The 25610-nt window shown below is 53.9% G+C and overlaps 1 protein-coding gene across 2 annotated transcripts; it reads left to right on the top strand.

Annotated features, from left to right (window-relative positions):
* The first annotated feature begins 79 nt into the window (after positions 1-79).
* On the top strand, positions 80-24729 carry LOC128827731 (uncharacterized). 2 transcript variants are annotated; one of them, XM_054011807.1, is made up of 9 exons: positions 80-365; positions 13398-13468; positions 14929-14991; positions 15668-15786; positions 16181-16279; positions 17116-17281; positions 19557-19621; positions 20682-20777; positions 21302-24729. In XM_054011807.1, the coding sequence occupies exons 1-9, from the start codon at positions 349-351 to the stop codon at positions 21560-21562; spliced, it is 957 nt and encodes a 318-aa protein (XP_053867782.1). In that variant the 5' UTR covers positions 80-348; the 3' UTR covers positions 21563-24729. The 2 variants fall into 2 exon arrangements, with proteins under 2 accessions (XP_053867782.1, XP_053867783.1); XM_054011808.1 differs by lacking the exon at positions 80-365 and adding an exon at positions 6817-6920.
* The last annotated feature ends 881 nt before the right edge of the window (positions 24730-25610 follow it).

Genomic DNA, 25610 nt, shown 5'->3' with positions numbered 1-25610 from the left:
GTAACTTCTCTCCTTTTGTAGCCTGGTAAGGAAGAGCTCAACTCGATGAAAATATCAAGAGTTTCTCATGTACACAGCTATTAGAGATCACAACTCCCAGTATAATATCGTTGCTTCTCTGATGCTCCAGTTCTTTGAGCTGCTTTGGTGGGATTGACTTTTTTAAAAACCACCCGTGAACATCCCAAGTTAAAGTGAGCACTAGGTCCACAGGACTCTGAACTGAGCCGTGTGAATAAGACTCTTGTTTTCCCTTTCAGTCCTGGTTTCTGTCCATGCAGTTACTATAGGAGGAATTGGGCGCTAGGAAGCTGGTGAGCTAGCCAGTGAGAGTGGCACTGCAGGAAAATGAAGAGCAGCAGCAGGTAGTGTGAAAGGCGGTTTCCAGTTCTGTCAGCATTCTTGAGTTTTTAGGGGCATTGCTTTTCCCTCCCTTTCTTGATCAAAAATACGACGGCATCGGCTGCAATGGAGTGAGTGTCTGGAGGCTTCTGCACTGGTGGTGGTTAGGTGGTCCCCTTGACCTTGTACTGCAAGAAAACAACCAACAGTCTCGTCGTATTCTATTACTTACCCACAGTAATGGCAGCATATGATGAGTCAAGTGTGTAGGTTCCTTTTTAGTCTTGCTGTTCCTGAACATCTAACACGAACTGCTGGGAAATGGAACATTCTGGATATCCCCATCGCACTACATCTGTTTGGCTCAAAGTGGTGTTAGCATCAGCCCATTCCTGAGCGCTGTGCTATCAGTGTGCTGTAAGGCTGCTTGAGTTGAGGAGGGAGATGTAGGAGGCTGGGCAGGGGCTTGCTTGGAATGAATAATGTTAGGGGCAGCCTTTCTTTTCCTGGGGATGAGGCAGCTTTAATCTCTCCTGCAATGGGGAGAGCCCAGGTCAATATTTGGTGGTCAAGTGTTTGTTTCAAACAGTGTATGTCCATGAGAATCAGGTCCTTGCTTGATTAAACTCCATTTTCAGTATGGCTAACCCTATGCCTGAACCTCTGCGTAGGGTTTTCCTTGGGGGCTAGTGGTGTGTTTTTGTTGGGTGATTGCTGTCTGAGAGTATGGTGGCAGATCGAAATGAGGAAGAAGCAATAGAAGGTCCTAAACTAACCTCAATTCCTTGTTTCATTCCCAGAGAGCGAAGGTGGGTGTCAGTGTGACAGGCTGACAACACCCCCAACGAACTTTATTGAATGACGTTAAAACCTACTTAGGGTTAGTACCTTTGGGGGATATTGTATTGGAAATGCAACTATTTGTGAGATTGGTGGGGACTTCTTTAGAAGGGAGAGGAGACTATGCCCTCTGGGGACAATACATGTGAAGTGGATTTTGTAGGAAATACCTTTGGGTGAGTGAATGCACGTTATATGCATCCGAAGAAGTGGGCTGTAGTCCATGAAAGCTTATGCTCTAATAAATTTGTTAGTCTCTAAGGTGCCACAAGTACTCCTCTCCTCCAAGGCAACCTTTTGAAGATGAGGCCTGGGGAGAAGGATCCATTGTATGCTAATTACCTGCTACAGGGGTCTTTGGTCTGGAGTTTCCAAAGGGCATACCTGTATAAAGGGCAAACGGAAGGTGTTGTGGGTGTGCTTGTTCTGAGCTGAGGCTGTGAACACAAAGAATTCCCTGTGTTAGGATTTAAAGGAGGACTGCTCCTGCCAGAATCCATGTTGGGATTTGGGGGTGGGGGAGTCCCCTGGTAAGCTTATTAGCATATGTGTGGGTTCTTTCACTATTGTTATTGTATTCCTAAGCAATACAGAGAAACAGTAGGCTTGCATAGAGAGACCTATGTGGTGCTTGTAACTGTACCAATTACACTGTTCGCTGTCTCTGAAGAGAGAGCAGACAGGTCTGTTTAGATGGACTGTCTTTGATGGGGTAACACAGTGAAGGCCAGGGAATGGTGCTGTCTGGAAATACCCCGGTCAGAAGGGAGAGAGTCGTGGATTTCCATCTAGGAGAGGCAACCATTGAGACGCTGGAAGCCAGGAGTGGGTGCCTTTGGAACACAGCAGGGAAATACAGGTGCAGTGGCCCTGCACTGTGACGGTCGGCTCTGCAGTTTCTCTGGCAAAGTGGCATCATTATCCAAATATGCAATCTGCCAGACAGTGTCAGTTTAGCCAGTCCCAGCAAGCGTTTGCAGAATTATTCAGCAGAGGGCACCCCAGCCACAGTCTTGGAAGCTGATCCAGGCCAGTCGTCTCTAGCATGTAACTTGTGCAGTTTTATCACTCTGTTTATGGACTGGTCAGAATGCTCAAATTGATTTGAGAATTTCCTGCAGAAGCTTGTGACTTTCTCCCCTACGTGAACAGCTGGCCTGTGTTTGAAATCCCTGCTGTTGATTGGCTACATGTGTGGTTTGGCTTGCTCTGGTACTTGGCTAGAATCTAGCTGCTAGATGATGTAACAGTACAATATAGGTCTCAAACCCTTACGCGAGAGTGTAGTTTGAAAGCTGCTCTTAGTGAGTGCTCAAGCCTCACCATCCATTGTAAAGCTCTCGTATTTGGGGAGAGGTTAGGCTGTTCAGCAGGTCTGAGCAAAGCCCCTCAGTTACAAGGGGAAAAGGAGTCTGTCCTGGAAGAAACTTGGAAACTGCAGGAGGAGGCGTGGTTAAGCCAGTGAGCTGCCCCATGGGTCTCATGCAGTGAATACACACAGCTTAACTTCCAGGTTGTTTGGAGTATGGTTGAATGGAGTAATTCCCTAATCTCGGGTGCTAACCCCTCTTGAGATACATCCAGTATTGATCCCTAAGCAGGAACCCTTAATATCTGTGTGTTTAATATGGAATGATGTGCTGCCTCCCCCTTGGGCCAACAGAAACAGAACTCAGGTTTCAGAGTAACAGCCGTGTTAGTCTGTATCCGCAAAAAGAAGAACAGGAGTACTTGTGGCACCTTAGAGACTAACAAATTTATTAGAGCATAAGCTTTCGTGGACTACAGCCCACTTCTTCGGATGCATATAGAATGGAACATATATTGAGGAGATATATATACACACATACAGAGAGCATGAACAGGTGGGAGTTGTCTTACCAACTCTGAGAGGGCAATTAAGAGAAAAAAAAAAAAAAAACTCTTGAAGTGATAATCAAGATAGCCCAGTACAGACAGTTTGATAAGAAGTGTGAGAGTACTTACAAGGGGAGATAGAGTCAACGTTTGTAATGGCTCAGCCATTCCCAGTCCTTATTCAAACCGGAGTTGATTGTGTCTAGTTTGCAAATCAATTCCAGCTCTGCAGTCTCTCCTTGGAGTCTGTTTTTGAAGTTTTTCTGTTGTAATATAGCCACCCGCAGGTCTGTCACTGAATGACCAGACAGGTTAAAGTGTTCTCCCACTGGTTTTTGAGTATTTTGATTCCTGATGTCAGATTTGTGTCCATGAATTCTTTTGCGTAGAGACTGTCCGGTTTGGCCAATGTACATGGCAGAGGGGCATTGCTGGCACAGGATGGCATAGATCACATTGGTAGATGTGCAGGTGAACGAGCCCCTGATGGTGTGGCTGAGAAACAGAACTGGCACCATTGGCCTTCCTCTCTGATGCCACAGGGTATGCAGCTGCCCCTGCCTGTGTTGCTTTCCACTGAAACAGGGAGACTAGTCACATACTGTGCTTAAGAGAAACAGGCTTCACACCAAGCTGCTCTGTCACCTCCCAGCTCCCAGCAGATGAATGGACGGAAAGGACCCAACCGATTTTGGATTACAGGGACATGGCTAGAGTGGAGGGTCACACACTGCCTAGCCTGATGGGCTGGATCAGTGTGTGACAGAAACAGGGAAAGTTCATACTTTTGTGGGGAGGGGGAAGAGTCTCCCTGTAGGGGTGTCTCCATCAGGAAATGCCAGGACGTGGGCTGCTGCTGTTCCAGAGAGCCGAACCCTCAGCCCCTTCTCCAGCCAGTGTGATTCTGCCCCCTAGCTTGGTGACACAAGATGCCTTAGGGAGAAGTGCAGAGCACAACTGTACCAGGGATTAGCTGCCGCCCAGTGCTCACAGGTGATGCAGGACTATGGAGAATCACTCTAGAGCATGTTCCTAGGAGGTGGGACAGGCAGCTGGGGCTTGTAGTCTACCCCTGCAGCAAGTACAGGGTTTCCCTTGGGCTCCTCTGCCCGCCAGGCACGCTTGTTTGGCTCATTTTGCTACATTAAAATCCCAGTGGTGAGAGCTCCCTAGGGTGAGCAGGTCTGGGAAGAAAGGGAGTGAGTAATCAAGGCTAATTGGGTCTGGCTGGGCAGGCTGATTACTGTAATTACTCCAGCCCTGTTCCTGGCCCTGAAGGGATAGTGAAATCTAGCGAAGGTGTCCTCCCATGTTGGGGTGAGGAGGCATTGGAGATGGCTGCAGATGAGCTAGGGAAGAGGCAACAGCCCCTATGCTCGGATCCGAGCGGTAGCTGTGCTGAGGCAAAGGCAGTTTCTGCTGGGGGGACAGGCTGGAGCAGGTGAGGGAGCGGTCCCTGTGTGGATTTCACTGCAGTCCCTGAGTGTCAAAGCAGCAGAGCCCTGGATAACAGCAGAGGTTTGTATCCAGCAGGGAAAGCCTCACAGTCGTGCTAAGAGCAGAGGAAAATACTAGCTTTAGCCAAGCGCTCCTCAGTGTAACACACAACGGCATCGCAGTCCCAGTGAGGGGATGGGGACTGAGGGCAGAGCTGGGTCACAAATTCTAATTCTAGCTCTGTTCCGGACTCAGTGACCGTCTGTGATCAGGGACAGGGCAGCCCTGCCTCCTGTGGGCTTGGGAGCGGTACAAGCACTTAATAGCATTTTAGAATCAGATGTCAAGAGCCAAGATACAATCTCCTTCACGGGCTCTCCTGCACCGCTCCTTATTCCATTCCTAGCCTTCAGTGCTACGACCGAGTCCCGCTCACGCCTGGGCTGGCAGCAGAACCATTGTGCCAAGGCAGCTGAAAGAATCAGGGTCTGAAATCTCACAGGCCCAGAGGACTAGGAACAGCTGTCCCTATAGGATGGCTCAAGCTACTGCCGCAAAGACCTTCCCATTCCCCAAAGTACCTGAGATTAAAGCAATAGGGCTCATCTGCACCCATCCCCCTCCAGCTCCAGAGTAGGGAACAGGTAACCTAATAGCATGTGCACCTAGGACAGTGATTAATGGTTGTCAGGACAACCTCTTCTGCCCTGGCAGAGTGTACAAAGGTTGGGGACTGGTGGAAAAGGATTGGCTGATCAGACAGTTGCTATGAGCAGAGAGCCACAAAATTGTTCCCAGTACTCCCCTCTCTGCTGATTGTTACATTCAGCAGCGCATGTGGGTGGTGTCCCCAGGAGGTGCCCCTGAGAATGGCACTTGGTCTCCATACTTAGACTTCTGGGTTTTATGAGAAATGCAGCTGTGCTCCGTTGTCCCTTAGCCTCTGACTGCCAAAAGCCGGGAGTGAGGGACTGGGGATGGATTGCTCAGTAACTGCCCTGTTCTGTTAATTCCCTCTCAAGCATCTGGCAGAGGCCACTGTTGGAAGACAGGATACTGGGATAGACGGACCATCAGTCTGACCCAGTGTGGCCATTTTTATATTGTACAAGCCCTGGAGAGCTCCATGCATTGGGTGGCAGGTGGAAGTGGGGAGAGTCAGCTGGGGCCACCAGTTAGTCTCCTTGACTGAGAAGTCCCCAGCCCCACGCTAGAATCTGCCTTGGGAGAACTGCACCTGCTAAGTCCTAGGGGCTGCCTATTAGCTCCTCTGTAATGCGTCCTCTGCGAGAACATGCGACCGGATGTGGGTGAGCCTGTGGGCCTGGCTCCTCCCTGGCTGTGGGTCAGAGGGTGAGCTCTTCAGAGCAGGGCCTGATGTCTGTCGGTGTTGTCTGCGCTAAATCCTAGAATCGTGGTGGCGTAGGTGCCTCTTACTAGCCCTCTTTGCTCTGGGCTGAGTGCACAAGGAAGCTGAATCTGTCCCTTCAGCCCCCGGCAGGTGCGGAGGACTCCCCGGTCCCGTGGGTGATCTGACGGTAGATTCCCAAGTGAAAGGAATTTGAAGTGTTGCCACGAGGAGTCGTCCATGTGACTGGCCTGTCCGTAACTGAGAGGCTGTAGCTGGGTGAGAAGATGATGGCTTGTTACAGGCCACGTGAGGCTGTATTAACCTGTGTAAGCCCTGGAAGAGGGGCTGGCTATTTTCCAGGGCAGGTTGCCGGGCCTTGGCACTGAGCGTGGGGGGGCTGGGAGCCAGCTTGCCTGCCCAGCCGTGTCTTTACCCCCTATGGAGAAGTGCTCCTTTTGGCCCAGTTGTGTTCTTTCGTAGCCCCCGTAGGGGGGATGGAGTCGGAGGCAGGAGAAGTGGTGTAATGAGATAGCAAACTGGCCACTCTTCCTGCGCCATGCTCTGCCCATGTGGCAGGTGGCTCCCGTAATGCCCGTTACTGTGCTCAGAATGCACACGCTGCTGTTGGCAGGGAAGTGAAGCTGTCTGTGCATGTGAACCTGCCCTGCCTCCCTCGCTCTCCCATTGACTGCTGGGGCCCTGGGGTGGAGGGAGACAGAGCTCCCTCCCTGGCTGTGCTGCCCTGACTCTTGCCCACCTGCAGCCCCTCAGGAGTTTTGCTGTCACACAGGTTGGCTGGTGAGCCATGTCCACTTTCTCTCTGGTTAATGCAGCCCAGAGCTGTCCCTGTCTCCCTCCCCTGGACCCTGCAGCCCGCTGCGTCCCTGGGAGCAGCAGGGAACAAACACCTCTCACTGGCTAATGGTTTGAGCCACTCTTCCTGGGCGGGGAGGTGGGGCTGCTTGGCAGGCGCCAGAGTGAAGCACCTGTACTACATGCATCTCCGGCAGTAATTAGTGCCGAGCACAGGCATCCCCCTCCCCACTCCGGCTCCCTGCAGGGCGATCACGGCTGCGGAGAGCAGACAGACAGGGTGAGTTGATGCAATGGGCTGTCCTTCCCCTGCCCTGCCTTGGGGGGAAGCCCCCTTTCTCAGGTGGTTGGACCTGACCCTTACTCGTAATCTCTCCTGGAGCCGGGTGTGGCTCTGAGGAAGGAGACTTCCAGCACCTCTGTGCATTGTTCAGGGGCGGCTGGTCTTTCAGTAAGAGCCTATGGGGAAGCAGGGACCAAAGCTATCAAAACCCCACCAGGCTTCCCCCCTGGAGCTCACTGTGCAGCCCCAGAGTGCCAGAGATCCGCTGGGTGCATTGCCGTGTATCAGGAAGGTGGCCCCAGGACTTCGACTGACTGCTCCTAACAGAGCTCGGCTCAGCATGAACCCAGAGCTGATTTCCAGCCTGCTCCATTCCTTCAGAAAGGTTAATCTGATCGCTCCCTGCTCTCCTCCTGAAATGAGCTCCAGCCCCCACCCTGGAATGGCCCAGGTCTGCTGTCCTGGCCCAGATGCAAGAGCTGCTTGGGTTCTGCCTTGTTTCGAAGGCTGGGGACAGGGTAGGAAGGGGAACCTCACCTGGTATTGGCTTCCATCTCATTCATACTGGACAAGTGGCTGCAGTCAGGGCGAGCTGGAGTGGATGTCTGACTACCCTGAGGCAGTTGTGCCAACCCTCACTGCTCAGAAAGGATGAGCCAGGCCCTCAAAATCAAGAGCTTTTTTTTAAAAATTGGGTTCTTTTTATTTCTGTCTGGTCTTTGAGCCTGTAGGATTCACAGCTTCAGCTTCTTTCACAGGCAGGAGGGCTAGAAATTCACTGTAAATGAAAGCTGAGATCCTCCCGTAATCACTGGACTCCAGGAGCTGGGGGTTTATGAGAAACACCAAATACAGCCAGACTCCTGATAAAATCGTAACTGGTGGTAACAGGCTTGCCTGGTTCCCTAGAAGCTGGGGGTGACCCCTTCCTGCTGTGAGTGGACGCAGGGGCGGAGGCAACCAGCAAGACTTGTAAAAAATAATTTTCAGTAGAAAATCTCGTGCTAGGCTCCCTGCAATCAGCGGGAGGAAACCGTCCCCCTTCCCATAGAACCAGCTGGGGCTCCAGGTGCGATCCAAGGAGCGAGCTGGCAGTAGGAGGGTGATGGGTTTGTTCCACACACAGACCTGGTGGGAAGGAGTGAGGCATCTGGACATGTTCTAAGGTGATCCCTGAAGAGCTGCTTGAGGGGGGGCCCCCACTCCCCAGAATGCACCGAGTGACGGTGCTGGGAATCTGTTTCAGCACCTCCCAATAATAAACCAGTTCTGGCCACAAGCGCTGCCATCCTACATCAGACCAATGGGCCTGTCTAGCCTCACTGATCCAGCATCCCTGCCTCTCTGGATCTGACCGATGGTTGTTTGATCTGGTATCTGACCATGGCACGGTGGATCGGGCCAGCTGGGCTGGCTTTGTCGCTCCAACACTGCTGCACTGATTATAACCAGACTCCCGTCCAACAAGCGGAGGGAGGAGAAATGTCTCTGCACATGTTCCTTGGGTGGCTTTTGGGGCCCCAGCCTGTTACACCCTTTATCTGGGCATCATTGCACCAAGGGCAGAGGTGCTTTTGTGTGTAAACTGGGTGTTCCATGCAAGGCCCATGTGTCTGGCCGGTGTTGCTCTTTCAGCAGCAGTGATTCCTGCACTTGGTTGCCTCTCTGAGCAGCCTGTAGCCGGAGCTAGCCAGGGTGGCACTGTCATGGAAATGCACGGCTTGGGCATGCCAGGGGAGTGGGAGACAGCTTCTCTTTGTGCCCATCGCTGAGAAAGGGACTCCAGAAGGGATGTGGAGCTCTCTACAATCCGAAGTGTTTCCCTCTCCCATCCATGGAGGCTGTTTTAGCTGTGAATGTTCCACATCAGTTATGCCCCAGAACTCTCAGGCCCATGTGCTGCTCTTTGCTAAACCCCAAGGGGCCAGGAGGGATGTTTTTGGAAATAGGCATTTTTCTTGCTAGTATTTTCCCTTCTCCATTCAAGGTGAAAATCTCCATGTGCAGGGGCCTGGCAAAAGGCCTGTGTGCCCCTGACATCCCACCTGCGCCTTCTGCACAGGGCAAGTGGGAATGTCAGCCCGTGAGCCGGAGCTTAACCCAGCCTGTCTGGCCTGCCTGTGCCGGGGTTCCCTTAGCCGCTGGGACTAGCGCTATCACCTAATGAATTCTGCACGGTTGTTATCTCCGGGAGGGGCTCTCAATGGGGCAACAAAAGGGGAAGGGCCAGAATGGGACTTAGTAGGTTTAACGAGCTGGGCATAGGGCCGACTTTCGGATGAGAAGTAAACTGGGGCCATGGCCCCTTGTGGCCAGCACAGAGCCTCTGGCTCTTGGTTTGATAGTTGGCTGATATTTGACTAATGTCCTAAAGCTGGGGCCCAAGGGTCAGTTACAGGAGCTTTAAATCAGGTTTGCGGACTAGTGAAAGATGAAGCTGTTGTGTTAGAGATGAGCTCTCGTATGTGTGCTCAGAGGTTGTTACCCTCACTACGGTCTGTTTGCACAGCACAGGACCTCCCATCAGCCCATCCATCAGGAAAGCGGCTTTGGCAGTTGGAGAAAGGTGAAAAGTAAAGTAAGCTATTCAGGAGAGAGGGGGAGAGTTATGCTGCTGATTCTATTGGTCCATAGTGAAGCGAAGGGAACCCAGGATCACCAGCCCCCTCCTTTCCTGTGTGGGAGCCGAGCACCGTAGTTGCAGGCTCACTCGTTCCTGGCAGAGAGGCCCCTCTTTCCCAGCTGTTCACATCTTTATTTTGAATAGAAGAAGCTAATTGTTGCTCCATGCCTATCCGCACAGGCGTTGCCACTCAGCAGGTCTGTTTGCAGCTTTACGAATTACCTGTGAGACTCAGGCAAACACAATGTCGCTATATCAACGGAGCTGCACGGGGGCTCCCATGTGTGTTGACTTCGTTCTGAGCCCCTGGACGATGTTGCTGCCTGGTTGCTATGGCAGCCTTGATGAGTTTGGGGAGCCTTACGGGAAACAAAATGATGGTTGTGCCAGGTCTGAGGTTAGACTCCAGGTCTGAGCCTGCATCCTGCCCAGTGCTGTGTCTGCTAGGCCCTCACATTGCTCAGCTGAACAATCTCTGCCATCACCACATTCCTAAATGTCCAACACGATACCCTAGCCCCCTGGATTTGCACAATACACTGTGCAGCTCCCCCAGCTGCAGTGTTACAGGGACAAGAATCTGCACTGAGACCCCCCCCAGGATCTCTCTAGTCCCAACTCCTGCTCTTCCTTCCATGTAGCCCAGGCAGCCTCTGAGTTAAAAGCAGCGCCTGGCTCTGTTGCTGGACGACCGTGTCCAGGAATGCCCTACCGTTGGTGTTAGTACGGGGGAGGGGCTGGGTCAGTAGCCCAGAGACCAAGGAGTCCCACGGGCTGCACAAGAAGAGAACTCGGCATGGGCTGCCTCAGTGTAAGTTCCTGGCAGGGAGCCCCCCACCTCTGCCCAGTCCGGGCAGCGCTGCGTCTGAGGTGGTGGCTGCGAGGGAGGGAGGGCCTGGCCTGGCTGGAAACTCCTTGCAGGCCCCAGGCAGGACTGTCCCGCTGGCTTGGAGGCACATAGCCCGTAGCTCAGGGCCGCATGGTTCTCCCTGGGACAAGCCGGCGGGAGTGCCCTGTGCCCATGCAGCGCTCTGCACGTATTAACATGGTGCTGCGAGGCTGCGGAAGCTCAGGCCCTGAGGGGAGCTCTGGGAAGTGGGCAGATTCTCTGACCGTCGGCCCCTGCTCCCTGAGGCCCGTTTCAGCTCTTGTTGACTTGCTGTGGCTGCCTCAGTGACTGGAAGGGCCCCTGTTGCTGCGCCTGAGCAGGGTGGTGGCAGGGACATCTCTTGCAGTTCTGCCCCTCGGCTCAGAAACCAGTGAGGGTGACGAGGGTCCCTGGGTGAAGCGGGAGCAGCAGCGTGAGAGGCGAGAGCTGCACTGGCAGGCACAGGTGGGGGCAGGGACCCAGGCCTGGGCTCCATTGGGGGCTTACAGCGTGAGCCCTCTGGGGCAGCCGAATGAAGACATTCCCAGGTTCAGCAAAGGGAGAGAGGAGCTGGATGGCTGGGTGCAGAGCTAGGGGCGAGGGTGAAGGGGAGCCGGGTGAACTGAGTTGAGCTGCCTGTTCTTGCTTGGTCTGTCTGGGGGTTTCTGGGAACACCTCCGTCAAACTGGATCGGGTTAGAGCCTCCTGCGAAAGGGAGAGCTGCCTCTCTGGTGCGGCAGTGGGGGACTTGCGTCCCCCAGGGGGCTGATTGGGAAGTTGGACTAAACACGTCTGGTGAAATGAAGAAAGGGCAGAACTCCCAGCGTGAGCCGTGCCAGAATCATCCAGAGGGGGTGGGGAGTTCTGGGCTTTGAGGGACTGGTTGAAAGTGCACCTTGGAGAATAGCTATAGTGGAGCGATGAGTCTGGGTCTCTGGCTGAATTCTGATTCCTGTCTGCTACCTGCCCATGGCTGAGGCGTCCTTGTGCGGATACTAGTGAACAGTGAGCACTGGCCTCTGCCATTCTAGGCCAACTACTAAAAAGTTAGCTTAACATAGCTATAGCACTCAGAGGGGTGAAAATCACACTCCTGAGAGCCGCAGCCATGCAGACCTAACCCCTGGCATCGTCGCAGCTAGGCCCACGGATGGGTGCTACTGTCGACCCAGCTGCCATCACTCGGCGGGGTGGGTTACAGCGACAGCATCGCAGAAAACCCCGATTGCTGTCAGCAGCCTGGCTGCAGTGCCCTGGCAGTGCCGCATGGCTGTAGTGCGGACATGGCCTGGCTTAACCATGGTTAGCTCTGCCAGTCGCACGGTTTTGTTTTTGTTCCCTGGGGTGACTCTCACAACTAGCCAGCACTGTGAGTTGTGACCGTGTGTAGCCCTCCTATGGGTGGATCTTATTTATCTCTGATCGATACCCCAGGGCCAGGGCTCTGCCTCTCTGGTAGTTACTGCCATGGGGAGCTCTCCAGTGTTGCTAAAGCCGCGCTGACTTGCCTGTCTGACCAGCCTGCAGCCCCCAAACTGTCCCCTCACTAGCACCTCTGTGTATTTAAATCTAGGACTCAGGTTGTGATCAGGACAACGCTGGCCCTTCTCAAGCTCCCTGCTGAGCTGGGCTGCGGGAGCAGTTCTGTGCTGGCTCCTGGGGACATGGAGCAGAGGGGCCGGCAAGGGGCACTTCCATTTGGAACCTGAGCCCAGGTGGGAAGGTGCTGCAGGGCTGTCCAGCCAGCTGTCTCTCCAGCACCCCCTGCAGGCAGGGAGCTTCTGCTCTGCTCCCCGGATGGAGCTGCATCTGACCCTGCTTCCAGTTGCAAATACCTGGGTGTAGCCACGGGCGCCACATAATCCACACTGGGCAGCGAAGCCCCCTAACTCCAGCAGCCGTTCCGAGGGCAGCTGTGGCAGGGCTGGTGGGAACAGGAAGCTCTTTCTGAATGAGATCAGATGCCGCTCGTTTGGCTTAGGCCTCCTTGCTACGTCTGTCTTCAGCATGCTGCAGACGTGACACTCTCAGTGTGGAGCTGCTGGAGGGGACGGGGGGCTTTGGCTGCTGGCCCAGGTTGGGTGGCATGGCAGGACTGGGAGACAGTTTATGACGGTGAGCTAGCCGGAGGGTCAGCGAAATGACGCAGTGAAAGAACTCCCTGCGCTGACACTGGTATGTCGTTTGGTTCAGAGGCAAAGTCGACTGAGATGAGGAGGCTGTTAACCTGGAACAAGGCCCCTGACAGGTGTCACTGGGCTGTATGATGCACCCGCCAGGCCAGGGCCGGCTCCAGGCACCAGCTTCTCAAGCAGGTGCTTGGGGCGGCTGCTCGGGAGAGGGGCGGCAGGTGCAGGTATTCGGCGGACGGTCCCTCACTCCCGCTCGGAGTGAAGGACTTCCCGCCGAATTGCCGCCGCAGATTGCGATCGCGGCTTTTTTTGTTTTGTTTTGTTGTTTTGTTTTGTTTTGGCTGCTTGGGGCGGCCAAAACCCTGGAGCCGGCCCTGCGCCAGGCGGGGTAGGCTCAGTCACAAGGACTAGGAGTGTAATGTCAAAGGAGAGCTTGGTTCTCCCACATGATGCTCTGGCAGGTGGTGGGGCAGCAGGTGCTTGATCTGGAGATAGTGAGGCCCATGAGGAGAGCTGACCGCAGACATCTGAGAGGCCAGACCTGTGTTTTGCTGGCCCAAATTCCATCATGTTCTAAACACACAACCCGGGGAGTTTCCACGGGGGAAGGGCCACTGCCAGCCATGGAGAGTTACTGAAATTTGACAAGGTCCTGAGATGCTCTGAATTGCCCTCTCAGGAAAGTAAACCCGAATCCTGCTGGCCTTGGAGCCTTATGGCTCACAGGGGGCTGCAGCCGGGTCAGCATGGAGCAGTTTGTATCATGGGTGCAGGCTGGAGTCTACGTTCACAGCGGAGTCCCATGGCAGTGAGATGCGGTTCTTACTCTGTCTTCCCTCCCCCGCCCCCAGGGTTCTGCTGGTGCGAGCGCCTCCCTGGCTGAAGATGGCAGGTTGGGAACCCCGGGTCGCTCCAGGCCGAGGTAAGTGACTTCATTTCAGGAGCAAAGTGTCAGTGACAATCCCAGCCTGTTAAAAGCAAACCTGCTAAATGACAAAATGTTCCTCCCCCGCCCCCTCAGACGTCTGCCTTCAGGCTGCTTTGGCTGCTGGGTAGCTGGTGCTGGAACCACTAATGAACTAAACCCAGTCTCACCCCAGGACATGTGCCACACAGTGCGAATGGGAGGAATAAGGCAGCGCGGAGTTCTTGGGGGAGAGATGAAAACACAGAGCTCATGTACCGCGGAGCTGGCACTAGCAGTGTCCCAGAACAATGGCCTCTGAGTGTGGTCAGCAGCCCAGGTATTGCACAAAGCCTCTGGCTAGTCTCAGCCTGCGGTTCCTGCACCCGGTTACAGGGTGTGCCCCACACACGGCCGCCACATGCACTCTCCAGTGTGATGGGGTGGATGTGCTGGTGTGAGCCCCACTGATGCGCTGTGTAGGGAGCAGCTGTTAGTGGGGTGGGGGTGACTGCCAGGGATCTCGGAGACAGCAGGCAGCTCCCCCAGTGCTGCGGGAGAGGCTCTGCTACCAGGGCACCCCACATCACTGGACCAGGCAGCTCTGCCACTTGCCCTGGTAACTCAGCAGTGCTCTGCCATGCTAGTGCCTCTGTTCTCCTGGCAGTGCCCAGGCTGGGGAGAGCTGCTTCCTCTGGCCTCTCAAAGGGCCCACAAATAATATCCTCTCTGGGCTCACCTGGGCCCTTCCAGTTCTAGACAATGGCTGTGTCGCTTGTGTGGCATGAGGAATGGCAGGGTATTCACGCCTCTTGCCTGTGCTGGCATGCCCCAGGCAGTGTCACAGCCCATGCACGGTGCGCTCCTGCTGGGAATTGACGGCCCAGGGCTCAGGGCTGCATCCTGCTCAGACACTGCTGCCTTGGTGACGTTTCCTGTAAACTGTGCGATGCCTACAGCTCACCCCATCCCTTGAAGAGTGAATACAGCAATGCTGTTCTGTGTCTGCGACACGCTCCCTCTGCCCTCCACAGCGCATTTGTATGGGATTGGGGCTATCCTGGAGGAGTCAGTCCTGGATTCGGGGTGCCCTTCATGCTGCCTTGACAAGTGATTAATCAGTCTTCTTATTGAGCAAAAATAGTGAATTGAGAAGAGAGCAGTCCAAGGACAGTCGGGAGGGAGTATGGCTCTCTAGCTAAAGCTGCTGTCTCCACTGAGCATGGTCAGGCTCCTGCAGCATTTCCTGCTCACACGCTGTGCCCATTGACTCAACAGGGTGCCCCCCCCCCCCCCCCCGGGGTAGGAGAGGTGGCCGCTGTGCCTCCCAGACACCCTCTTCTGCCAGGACTTTTAAAGCCGATGACTCAGAGTGTCTTGGCCTTGGAGCCCAAGAGTGAGAACACAGACACTTCCCTAATGCAGTGTATTCAGCAGCAGAGTGTTACAAGCTGTGCAATCTCCTCTCTCTGTTCCAGGGTTCCTCCTGCTCTGCATTTTGACTCTGCATTTTAGCTCTTGGAATCCTGTTGCATCAGCAGGTGAGGTGCAGACTGGCCAATGGGGAGAACTCTAGGCTCCTTTTGGGGAAACTGCGTTAGAGGTGGCAACAGCAACAGGTTTTGTTTGGACGCCTGCCCCGCCCTGTCCAGATGTTGGGGTGGGGGGGGGGGACAAGGGAAACCACACACAGGAAAAATCTCAGCGTTTCTGACTTGTGCGCCAAGCTCTTCTCTCCATGCAGCTGTGCTGCAGCTGCTGGAGCTCCAGGAACCCCAGGTTTAACCTGCCTCCCAGCTACCAGCCTGTTCCCTTCTGAGGCAGATCTAATTCTAGGAAAGACTTCTCCTTCGGCAAAGCGTCACTGGTGAGCAGGGTTATGGGGCCAGGCTCACCCCTTCAGTGGAGGTCCCAGCGGTGAGGGAGGAGCTATAAAATCAGCCACGCGTTTATCGCTGATGCTAGTAGTCATGCAGTGGAGTGTTGTCCCCACATCGTCTCTGGCTCCCCAGACGCTCACATTTAGCGTATTTTCCCTCTGGCACCTTCCATATCCCACACACGATTTCCCTGCTGATTTCTGTACAGCCCATCAGGCAGCATGCTATGAGAGGGGAGGGCTGCAGCTTCTCCGGACACCTAGCTCTCAACTTGTTATGAGCACAAGATACATTTCCCTCCTGATGACTTATCGCTTGGAAACCTTATATCTTCCAGAGCAGAGCTCTACTCCTGCTGTGCTTTCGGTCACCACCCCCTCTGTTCCAGAGACTTCCCCTATTTCCAGCACATGGATGGTCTCCAACCACTCTGCGAATTGGACAGAAGACACACCTGTAAGGAATCTGCCATCAGCCAAATACTGTTCAGGGTTTCTGCCAGGAGCCCAGAGAGTGGGAGGGGTGTGAGTGGGGAGCCGAGAGAAAAGCAGAGTTCCTTTGCGGCTCTGCTGGGAGGGCCGGGGCTCCTGGGGGGTGGCTGATAAGCTACCCTAGCTGACAATTAAGGCTTCCCCCAAAGCTGGATTTCCTGGTGCTGCATGAGACCACAGAGTCCATCCTAGGGCAGCTGAGCAGACACTGCCAGAGGCAGAGTGAGCGATCTGCAAGGCAGCAGCAAATGACAGCCGAGGGGAACGCTGCTGGGTGCAGTGCCAGCGTGGGGCTGGCATGGGCGGGGTCGGGCAGGTGGCAGGTCTGTGCCCTCGGAGTGTGTGTGCTCTTTCCGCAGCTCACCTGCCAGAGTTTTCAGTGCTCTGGAGAGAGATGCTACCAGGACGAAGCTTATGCCAATCACACCGTGACCTGCCACAATGAGACTCACTGTGAGGTAGGGGAGTTCTCCGTGTGAACACTGTGCCAGTCACCTCTGCTGCTCCCTGCCTGAGTGACCGGCTCGCACCAACGCCCTGGGTGCAGCACTCCTAGACAGTGGGCGAGCATCCTGTCTGATGTCTTGGCTCTGCCTGCGCGAGGGGAGGGTGATCAGGCAGGTGCCGTAGAAGTGGCAGCCTAAACATGAGCTTCCCAGGCCCTGGGTTGCTGTGATGTGTTTTGAGGGTGGGGGAGAGGGATGCAGCGTGAGTCACAATATTTCCCTCCCTCTCCAGTCTATTGCCTGATAACCCTGGGGCTCATAAACTTGTGCCCAGCTCCTGTTCTTGTTCTTGCTCTCCCCTTGCACAGTCTGTCACTTATTCTTGCTCTGACTGTTATTTGTCATACTCCTAACCCTGATTTGTCTGTCCCCTTCCCCCCCATCCTTTCCTCCTTAACCCCATCCTGTCTCCTATGTTGTGAAACCTGCCTTTGCTTAGTGCTTGCAGGAGCAGCCTGGTGTCTCCCATGACCTGCTCCCTGGGATAGAACTAGCTCGCCTTAGAGCTTGCCAATTTCTCCTTGCTGCCAGAGCCGTCTGTTGGCTGTATCGGGGTGTCCCCCATTCCAGGGGTTCCCCCTGGCTCCAGTGTGCCCAGAGCAATCCCTGGTGCAGTTTTTCAGGCTGTTCTCAGTGGCATGGGGGAGTGCAGAGATGAGCCTACCCCACACCATGAGCTCCAGGGCTCCGCTAGCCACCACCCCTGTAAAGCAGTGCTGGGCGCGTGGGCCGAGTGTGACTGACAGCATCTTGAGTACAGGGCTCTGGCTCTTCCCTTGTCCCTGCAGCTCTATCGTCTCACCCACACAAACTACACAGCCAAGTGCAGCAGTGAGTGTGGGAGAGGGAACGGCACCGAGATGTGTGTGACCAACAGCAGCGTGAGCATGAGCAAGTGCGTCCTGGAGTGCTGCAACTCGTCCCTGTGCCTGCAACTCAATGCCACCACCTACGGTAACCAGCCTGCTGGGAACAGCCCAGCCCGCTGCCCACCTGCACTGGGCTTCTCACTCTGAGCAAGAGACTCAGGGTTCATTCTATTGCACGTGGCCAGAGACTGACGTGTGTTGTCTCTCCCATGGGTCCCTGCTGCATTGTGGCTTTTATTTCTCTAAGGCAGAGGGAGTAGGGCTGGAATGGTGGGGGTGGGCCTGGGGTGCCTGCCACCTGAGTGGAGGAGTGAGTTTATTTTGTACTCTCACCAGCTTCCCCTGCCCTTTGGCTGATGCATGGTATAACCATGGCCCTCTGCCCGACTCTGACCTGCTCTCATGAAAGTCTGTGCTACTAACAACTAAGGGGGCTTCACCTTGAGTGCTCGGTTCTGTGTGTGTGGTGCGGGATCAGAGTCTATCCCGCTGGGACTCTGAAGCCCATAGGGGCCGTAGAGTAGCTGAAGTTCCTACGTGACAGCAGTCTCCATCCAACACATTTTTCTGGAGGCAAGACACAGCAGCAGAGGCAACTAGAACCTACCCTTCCAAAGGAAGCCATGGGGAGCAGTGATGGGTGCCTTCCCCTCCCACGCGGAGAACCCACCCAGGCCATAGAGTCTGGCTCAGGGGCCAGCTCTGGTGTTTGTGGGGGTTTGGATTCCCAATGGCTCTGGTTCGGCCAGAGGGATTCCGTAGGAAGCCTCTTGCAGAATAACTACCTGAATTACGATCGCGGGCGAAGGCCAGGCACCGGATTCCTAGGAGCACTGTAGCTTTCTAATGATGCTTTCTCTGGAAAAGCCATCCTGCAATGTCTTGGCAGGAAAGTCTGATACCCACAGCCCTGATGGAGTGGGCAGAGCTGTCTTAGTGGCTCAGTTGCGTGCACTTGGGGTCTCTCTTACTACTGCCTCCTCTAGCTGCATCCCAGTCACCCATTCGCCACCTCGAGAGCCTCCCTGTCTCCTGATTTCCCTCATTCCATCCCATGGGGTTCTCTCTTCTTCCACTATCGGGATCGTGCAGCACATCCTGCTTCTCCCTTCTAGTCAGGCCAGCAAGTTGGGTGAATTCCAGGTCTCCTCCCTGGGAGTGACTCTGCTCTGCTGGGTCCTTGGGGGCACGCAGGCTCATAGCTGGACTTAGCCACCTGTTCAGATTCCCATTAGGAGTGTGACTGGCTCACTCAGCCGCTCCCCAGACCACTCACTGCTGTTGTGCCAAGATGAAACTAGTGACCAAATGATCACTCACTAACCTGTGGAACTTGCTGCCACAAAAACAACAAGGAGTCTGGTGGCACCTTAAAGACTAAGGCCTTGGCTACACTCGCGGATTCACAGCGCTGCCACGGCAGCGCTGTGAAGCGCGAGTGTAGTAGCGCTGCAAGTGTGCTCCACCTCTCCGAGGGGAATAGCGTGCAGTGCTGCGAGTGAGCGTGCAGCGCTGCAGGCGCTGATTACACTGACGCTTTACAGCGCTGCGCTCAGGGGTGTGTTTCTTCACACCCCTGAGCGCAGCAAGTGCAGCGCTGTGAATTGCCAGTGTAGCCAAGGCCTAACAGATTTATTTGGGCATAAGCTTTCGTGGGTAAAAACACGAAAGAAGCGTTCATCCGAAGAAGTGAGGTTTTTACCCATGAAAGCTTATGCCCAAATAAATCTGTTAGTCTTTAAGGTGCCACCAGACTCCTTGTTGTTTTTGTAGATACAGACTAACACGGCTACCCCTGATACTTGCTGCCACAAGATGTCAGAGTCCAAAAATGTGACAAGACTTTTTCTCAAAGGATTAGACACGTCTCTGGATGATAAAAACATCCACAGTTCCATTACCTGGGGCAAAAAATAGAAGGGCTTGGGGCAGAGAACAATCCTTACCGGAGGAAGAAATAACCTGCCTACAAGGGACATTTCACAGATGTCCATTGTGGGGGTTCTTTGAACTTGTCTCCAAGGTGCTGTCTGACCAGATACTGGGCTAGATGGACGCCTGGCCTGGCCTGGCAGTTCTTAGGCACCAAACACACCTGAGCTTTGGTAGGGAAAGCAGGGATTGGTGGGAAGTAACCGATGTGGTTCACGTTCTGGAATGAGGCTGCTGAATACCCATCTCCTGTATTGAAGTGCACTAATGTAAATCCCCATGTTAAAATGACTCTAGCGGCTTCCACTGGGGCGTCCGTCTCTGGCCACGTTCTGGATTCTAGCCCCGGGTCCCAAGGCTACATGGAAATGCAGAGCGGCAGGAGGGCATAGCTCTGTCTCACCAGTCTCCTTTCGTGTCTGTTTCAGGTGACTTGCCGCCCACCACAACTCCAGCTCCCACAACCACCACCACGAAGCCCCCTCCCAGAAATGTAAGTATTGCCTTCCAGCATGATCAGACAGCAGAGCTGTGTAGGCATGTTGCCAGCGGGAATGCTAAGCTGAGTAGTGTTGCTGTGAACTGTTAAACTGTGGTGTTCCACCCCAGAAATGGCTCCCTTTTACTGGTGGATGAAATGTTCCCCATGCTATCTGCTCTCAAAGGTCAATATGTAGCCTCTGTGAGAGGGAATAGATTCGTATAGAGCCAGGCAAGGATACGGTCGGTAATGAGCCCAGCTAAATGTTCCTCTTCCATGCGCTGCCAATCCAAGTAGCTTGGAATATTAGTTGCAGGATGAGCCCTATTCACAGTGCTGTGGTGAATGGCAGGAAGGTCCTGGGGCACTGGGAGGAGATACTGAGACTGCTATCCTGGGATCCATCTCTGGGGCCAAAGGTCTTACACACCATGTTTGAGGGAGGGGCAGTGCGCGCGCGCGCACACACACACACACTCTGTGTGTGTGTGTGTGTGTGTGTAACTGTCATGCATCAGCCCCTGGGGGAGATTGACCAGAGGGATCAATAACAGGACCCTTTCATCTCAGTCCTCTGATTCTTGGAAGAGATTCCCAGATGATGGCTGGGAGATTGCTTCTCTCTGTGGGACCCTGCAGAGCCCCCTCCATGAGGGTGGAGGCAGAGGAGGGTTTGGCACTTGCCAGCTAGGGTGCAATGTTAGTGAAGCTTTCTGCAGCATTGCGGTGTTGGGAGTTGATTTTTCTTTGATCTTTTTGTATTGTCAGTGAATGTTGTATGACGTGACTGCCAGCCCCTGAAAGATGGTCTTGTCAATGAAGATTTGGGCTTGCTGGAACTGCCTGTACAATGCCAGTCACTGCCCAATAGCCACCTGGCTCTTGGAGGGCAATCTGCTGATCCTGGGGTCCCTGGGACCTCTTGCTTTCCCTGTGTGAATTTTAGCTCCTCACACAAGAGTCTGATAATGACCAGGCAAAAGGAAAGTGACTTAAACGTCAGACCTTGTTCTGGTAGCTCTGCTCTCTGGAGTGATGGTTGTTCACGGTGCCTTTCCTGGCTGTCTTGTAGGGGAAAGTGTGCACAACCTTTTCCTGTAATGGAGATGGATGCTTCAAAGGCCAGAAGTTTGCTGCTGAATGCATCGTTGGATTCGACTTCTGTGAGGTACTGGACTTGTTTGTCAATTCTTTAACCACCCTGAGCTGCGCCTCTTAACTAGAGCTGTGATTGGAGCAGGACTGAAGGGCTCCAGGCCAGGTCTCAGCTCCATCTGACATTGCTCCGTCAGTGCTGCCATTTCACAGCTGATGCTGGGCTCTTGATAGCACTTGCAGCATAGAGATGTTTGTGGATCTTGTGCCATCTTGACAGCTCTGGAAGGCTTCATCCACAGAGCAGCTAATGCAGAGTCATCAACAGCAAACTTCCCTGGGACAAACACCTGGGGCAGGGAGTAGTTGAGTCTCTGTGGTTCTCTTTGTCCTTGTCCTCTTGGAGATTCCAACAAGGGCCTCAACTAGAGTATTGATAGGGGCACAGCAGCTTTTGTTAAAGCTGACTCTGCGCATCCTCTGCCTCTGAACCAGGAGGATGTGCCTGGGGTTTTGAGTTGGTCCCATTAACATGAATGCAAGAACCCAGAGGGGTGCTAACGCCCAAGACTGCTAATGTCTGTCTCCTCCCTGCAGATGAAGAAGACTGGCTCAAATTACGTGGCTGGATGTAGCAAAGTCTGCAAGACCACCAGCCCAGCCTGTACCACAGGAGCAGCTGGCCCCTGTTACCAGGAATGCTGCCAAGCTACCCCTAAAACTAGCTGCCTGAAACTGGATGGCAACGTGCACTTCAACGGCGCTGGGCAGGTGGCTCTGGCCCCAATCCTGAAACTCCTGGCCTGTGGTGTGGGTCTTGTCATGCATTACAGCCTCTCCACTTTCCTTCAGGGTTAAGCAATGACCCTCTGAGCTCTGTAGACTGACTAGGGAAGGATTCAGGGGCACACACAATATTGGCTAAAACTGGCACAAGATCTAGGGTTTCTGTACCTCTTAAATTCAGCTAAGGTTGGCTAGAAAATTCCATCTAGTGAATCAGCATCACAGGAAGGGAGATCGCTGGAACCCGCAGGCCTTCTCCTCTCTGTGCAGGCCTGGCTAGCACCCATGGAAGTTAGTGGGTAGCACCCATGGGTGTTTGTGAAATACAGACCCCAGTGAGTGCAGCTGGGTATGTCTATGCTGCAGTAAAACACCACTGCTGGCCCGTGTCAGATGACTCCAGAACCCTGCGAGGTGGGAGGGTCCTAGAGCCTGGGCTTCTGCCTAAGCCCAGTCTCTACACTGTGAATTTTACAGTCCCGCACCCTGAGCCCCACAAGCCTGAGTCAGCTGCCGTGGGCCAGCCACAGGTGTCCTACTGCAGTGTAGACAGACCCTTAGTCTCTCCCATGTGGATTCTCCAATTTGATACAGGGGAGGGTGGAAACTAGTGGCCATGGGGATGGATGTGGGGCTCCCAGACCTGTGGAGAGGGTAGGCATTGTGCCACATGCTTCCTTCTTGCCAGACTGACTCCTGGCTATGCTGCCTCTGCAGAAGAGATTAGGAGTTGGCTAGCTGCTGTGGGGCAGCCCTCAGTGAAACCCCCTCCCTTCTGAGCGCTAGTCATTCAGAGCCAGCACCTCTTCCTGTCAATTGGGGGTGAAGAGGGCAAACTCCAGCCACTATGGGACTCTGTGAATTACTCTGCCACCGTTCACGCCTTGTTTGCATGTAAAGCAGCTGTCTGTGTAGCAGGGAGGGTGATTGAGTGAAATCACAGTCCTCTGCTGCACACACACCCCCAGCCCTCCCCCAAAGTAGGAAAACACTTGAATGGGAGTATCCGAGCAGGGAGAGCTTTCCCTTATGCTTCTGAAGAGCAGCTAAGGTGCCTGTGCTAACCAAGGGAACACGCTGTTGAGGGGGCAAGGCAGGACTCGGGGCTGGTCTACACTGGGCACTTACACTGACATAGCTACGTCTCTCAGGGATGTGAAAAACTCCTCTGGGAGATGTAGCTCTGCCGACCTAACCCCTGCGTAGACATCGCCAGGTCGATGGAACAATTCTTCCCTCAGCCTAGCTGCTGCCTATCGGGGAGAACCAATGGGAGAACCCCTCCCGTTGGCATAGGCAGTGTCTGCACTGAAGCGCTGCAGCGGTACTGCTGCAGCTTAAGTGTAGACACACCCTTGGATTCCTAACCCAAGAGCTGCCCTGGCCGGTAAACCAACTGGCCTGAGCTGTCGGCTGAAATCATTGGCATCTTCTGAAAGGCCAAGTTTGAAGAACCTCCTGTCTTAACATCTCCTGAGGCTAGACTACTCTCCCAGCATCCTGGTAAACGCTGCCCCACATCAGGGACTAATCAATGGCCCCACCGACCCCTGAAGGCAGTAGTTCCCCAGTTCCCCTAGCTGTACGTAGTCACCACCCATAGGCCAGAGAGCACAAATCTGACCTTGACTTGGTCTGAGTGGCAGCCCCGCTGCTGACAGTCACCGGCCCAGCTGACTTGAATGTTGGCTGATATTAGTGTATCTGATTCTTTGGTTGATTTAGGTTAGCTCGTATTAGTAGTTCTGAATAGGAATAGGTTGCTGTTTCCAAGTTCCATACACGACCTCTAAGCCTTGTTTTAACTTCCCCGGTTAGTTCCTTTTTGGAATCTTATGTTTTTAATGAACCTTAAACCCTCATGATTGCCCCTTTCCCTGTGAAATCCAAAGGGGAACAGAGCAGACACGCAGCATACGCACTAAGCAGGCTGCAAAGCTGCGCTCTTCCCTGCCCAAAACCTGTAGGACTATGTGACTTGCAAACAAAGTGACGCTGCTTGGGGCTACTGCCATGTGACTTTACTAGCCTGAGATTTTGGATTACCTGGAACGAATGACATCCCGTCCCACATGGGCGGCGTGCATAATAGGCTGGGGAATGCTGTGCCTCCCCAAACATCCCCGCATGGCCCCGCCCAGGCTCTGCCCCGAAACCCCCTCCTGCTGCTAGTTGGCCCCAGCTCAGGCAGGCTGCTCCTCTTCTGGGAAGCTGGTTGGGGATAGGGCAGCTGGGACTTGGGGTGTTTGGGGCCACCCAGTGCTGGGGGGCCCTTGGCGCTGGGACTGTGTGCTGCCCACTCGGTGCTTTGGGGCTGAGGGGGGCCATGCACTGCCCACCTGGTGCTCCGGGACTGGGGGGGCGGGGTCACATGCCGCCCACCCAGTGCTCTGGGGCTGAGGAGAGGCCGTGCACTGCCTGCTCGCTCAGCCTTCTGTGCTGGTGGGGGGGCCACCCGCTGGGTTCTCTGGGGCTGGAGGTTCTCGGGCGACCCGGGCTGGCAGGGTGGGGGGAGAGCTCTTGACTTTGGGGTGGGAAGGGGAGTGGGAGGGGCAGGTCCCCAGGCAGAAGGGGTGGGCCAGGTCAGGGTATCTTCCCCGAGGCTGTGGTTCACCCACCGCCCATGTGTCCAGGTATAAGAATGATGGGTGGAGGAAGCCTCTGAAAGGGCAGAAAATTCTGCCATAAATCCAGGCACAAGCAAAGTCCATCTGGGGTAGTGACCTGCTTGCAATGTAGCTTTTCTGAGCACTCACCTCGATAATTAGCTCATAGCCACACTGATGATGATGATGATGGAATATCTCCTGCCTGGGCGGGCTGAATTAGGAACACCATATTTCTTCTTTAGAATCTTACCCAAGGAAACAGCGTTTCTCTAAAAGTGGGACATATGTCTTAGGAGCCTGTTTGCCAGTCCTGGAGTCTTTACTATCTAAAGGGTGACTAATAAAAGTGGAGTAGGGATCATAAGGGACGGTTCATTCTAACCATGCTTTTAATCCGGGATTAGTCTGTGTGTAAAAGAATCTGCTGCGACCTATTGTTGCACCAAATGTCGCTGATACTGATTGAGTGACTGAATTATGTTTGCTGGAAACCACAAGGCAGAGATTGCTGGTAACTGTGTTGCTGATAGTTGTGCTGACATGAGCTCTGTTGTGATTGTTGTACTCTGTTGTTCTATTTTCAGAATCTGTCCTTTGAAGAGGCGTTATAAATAAATATATTTATCAACCTCCGTGTTTAATTATTGGAGGCGATCTTCTGCCGTAGCTGAAGCCTGCGTCAGGGCTTGTCGTGCTGGGGAGCTCAGGGAGACAGCGACTCAAGGCAGTTGTGGAGTGGCGGGGGGTGGTTGGCAGGCCCTTGGGTGATGAATGTGGCTGAAACAACTTGTACAGTGAACCTTCATTGCTGTTGCAGCCTAAACTAGGACGTGCCTGGCGACCTCCCTCTCACTGGCGTGGGGACTCGGTTATTATTTTCAGCCAAACTCCTTGAAGTCTCCAGTGTGCCCCTTCCTCTGGGCAGGACTCCTTGTTCCAATGCCTATCTTGCCTACTCTAGCCCACAGCCGATTTGTTCTGATGTGTTTACAAACCCCAAAGGTGGGGGGTTTATTTGTTACGGACCTCAAAGGCTGGCTTATGACAAATCATAAGCAGGGCACTGCTTAGTGCTAATGGAAAAATTCAGACTGCTAACAACTGCCTTTGAGAGGAACAGATCCTGCCATCATTGTTTGGTGCAAACCTCAGCTACTGGCAGGCCTTGATGCTCACGTTTATACTTGAGCTGGCATAAATTACACACACAAACATCCCCTATGGCATTTTACAGATACTTTCTATAGTTTGCGATCCCCAGGCTAAGCTTTCCTTGCCGTCTGCCTCCTCCCTTCCCACTGTTGTGAGCTTCTGCTAAGGAGCTAGCGGGAGCCTGGGCTCTGGAGTAGCAGGTGTGCTTTTCTCCTACAGCCAGGAATGTTCCCGCTGTTCATTTATGGAACGAGTTGGGGCATTAGCTTAGAAGAGGGATATTCACACCATAACCATTCCCCAAACCTGGAAGAGACGAAACATGAAATGGCGTCACATTCTCAGGCTCCTGGAAAACG

The sequence above is a fragment of the Malaclemys terrapin genome, chromosome 22, assembly GCF_027887155.1.
Source record: "Malaclemys terrapin pileata isolate rMalTer1 chromosome 22, rMalTer1.hap1, whole genome shotgun sequence".
Taxonomy (NCBI): domain Eukaryota; kingdom Metazoa; phylum Chordata; order Testudines; family Emydidae; genus Malaclemys; species Malaclemys terrapin.
Note: the sequence above shows the minus strand (reverse complement) of the source record. Positions and strands in the feature narration are given on the sequence as shown.

Coding starts and splice junctions, on each gene's coding strand:
- LOC128827731 (XM_054011807.1), top strand. Junction 14,992..15,667: donor GAATCCTGTTGCATCAGCAG/GTGAGGTGCAGA, acceptor TATATCTTCCAG/AGCAGAGCTCTACTCCTGCT. Junction 19,622..20,681: donor CGAAGCCCCCTCCCAGAAAT/GTAAGTATTGCC, acceptor GCTGTCTTGTAG/GGGAAAGTGTGCACAACCTT.